The sequence below is a fragment of the Watersipora subatra genome, chromosome 5 (genome assembly GCF_963576615.1).
Source record: "Watersipora subatra chromosome 5, tzWatSuba1.1, whole genome shotgun sequence".
Taxonomy (NCBI): domain Eukaryota; kingdom Metazoa; phylum Bryozoa; class Gymnolaemata; order Cheilostomatida; family Watersiporidae; genus Watersipora; species Watersipora subatra.
The window spans coordinates 49,227,512-49,229,154 of NC_088712.1; the positions used below are offsets into that span (position 1 = coordinate 49,227,512).

The 1,643-nt window shown below is 41.0% G+C and overlaps 1 protein-coding gene across 1 annotated transcript; it reads left to right on the forward strand.

The window, feature by feature from the left end:
* The first annotated feature begins 659 nt into the window (after window positions 1–659).
* LOC137397440 (uncharacterized) lies at window positions 660–1,430 on the forward strand. The gene has a single exon (XM_068083729.1). It carries the CDS (start codon window positions 660–662, stop codon window positions 1,428–1,430), a length of 771 nt encoding a protein of 256 aa, XP_067939830.1.
* Window positions 1,431–1,643: the final 213 nt, after the last annotated feature.

The following is a 1,643-nucleotide window of genomic DNA, read 5'->3' on the forward strand; positions in this document are numbered from 1 at the left end:
CTTACAACAGATAGATACTCAGAATAAGATTTTTAAAACAAAAAATACTTGTGCATTCACATATAACTGAGTAAAGAGTCTTTGTTTAAATGCATATTTTTCAAAAATCGGATAGATAACGCCATTGCGAAAATGAGTGTGAAACAGACTTGCAACTGGGAACACTGATTCTTAATTAATCATCCAATCACGAAACACGTAGCGTTTGACTTTAATCGTGATCTAATGTGAGGGACATCGCACGTCTCTCGCAATTGTGACAATTCGGAAACAAGTGCACATTTAGAACACGTCTTTGACCGTCGTTGCTAATACACGTATCGCTAAAATATTTCAACTTAAATTTATTTCTGTCGTTGTTCTATTACGTTCACAATACAATGGCTAAAAAACTCACAGCTAAAAAAACCACTCTGTATAGAAGCTACCCGATGTAGTGTATCAGGGTCATAAGTATGTGACCTGAATCATACTGTCAACAATTGCAATAATGTGGCAATATGTTTGTTTCTTTGTGCAGTTGTCTTTGCACCTGAAATCGTCACTATGGTGAATCATTGATGACTTGTATACACATATATATTGCTTGCAATGTAAAATAAAACAGTCCAGAATTAGCCAGCCACCAGAAGTCTTGATACACTAAATTGGCGACGAGGATGCCGGATAATAAAGCCATGGCTAATTTGCCAGAATTTGACCACTCTACGAGTGTTGAGTCATATTTGGAGCGGTTGGAGATATATTTTGCTGTGAATAAGGTTACGGGAGACTTTCGTCAGCACTTGCTGCTCATGGGCTTGAAAGGCTATCAATACGATACAATGCGAGATCTGGCAGCCCCACAGAAGTCGAAGGATTTGACATACAGTGGCCTAGCTGACCTTGTGTGCAAGCACTTTGGTACGTCAAAGCGCTGGCTGGTGGAACGACTTTCATTCAGAGGGATGAGACAGAATTCGGGTGAGAATCTCAATGAATATGTCAGCCGCTTGACAAAGACAGCTGGGCAATGTGAGTTTGCCAGTAGTCTGGACGTCAGCCTGGTGGAACAATTTCTCTGTGGAATGCGGGACACTATGCTGAGATCTAAGCTGATCGCACTTGAGGAATCAAAGCTAACTGATATTAGTTTGTTATTGCAAGAAGCAAATGCCAAGGTCGCAATAGAGCAGATTACACTTGCAGATGTGAAATCTGAAATGAATGCAGTCAATAGGAATGGTTTCAGCAAGGGACAAGCAATCTGTGGTGATTGTGGTTTAGAGCAACGGATTAACCACAAGTGCCCAGCAAAAGGGCGCATATGTTTTAAATGTGGGGGCAACAGTCATCTAGCAAAAGCCCCTGCCTGCCCAAATAATAACATCGGAGCTGTTGAGAAGGCACAGAAATTATTTGACTACGAGGACGACGATTCCCTGTTTTAAGTCAGTCAGCTTAGCCAGTAAATCTACTAGTCAGTTAGCCAGTCAGCACTGTTTGCTCACTTTTGAAATGTGGCGTTATTCAGCCATTCACTGTGTGTGATGTCTCTCTGCTATCTACTGTGTGTAGATCTTCTAGTTTAGTCAGAATTTCAGCCAGAATTTGAGTTAGTACTGTGTGAACTTCTCAACAGATCTTGCACTCAGTTCATGTGA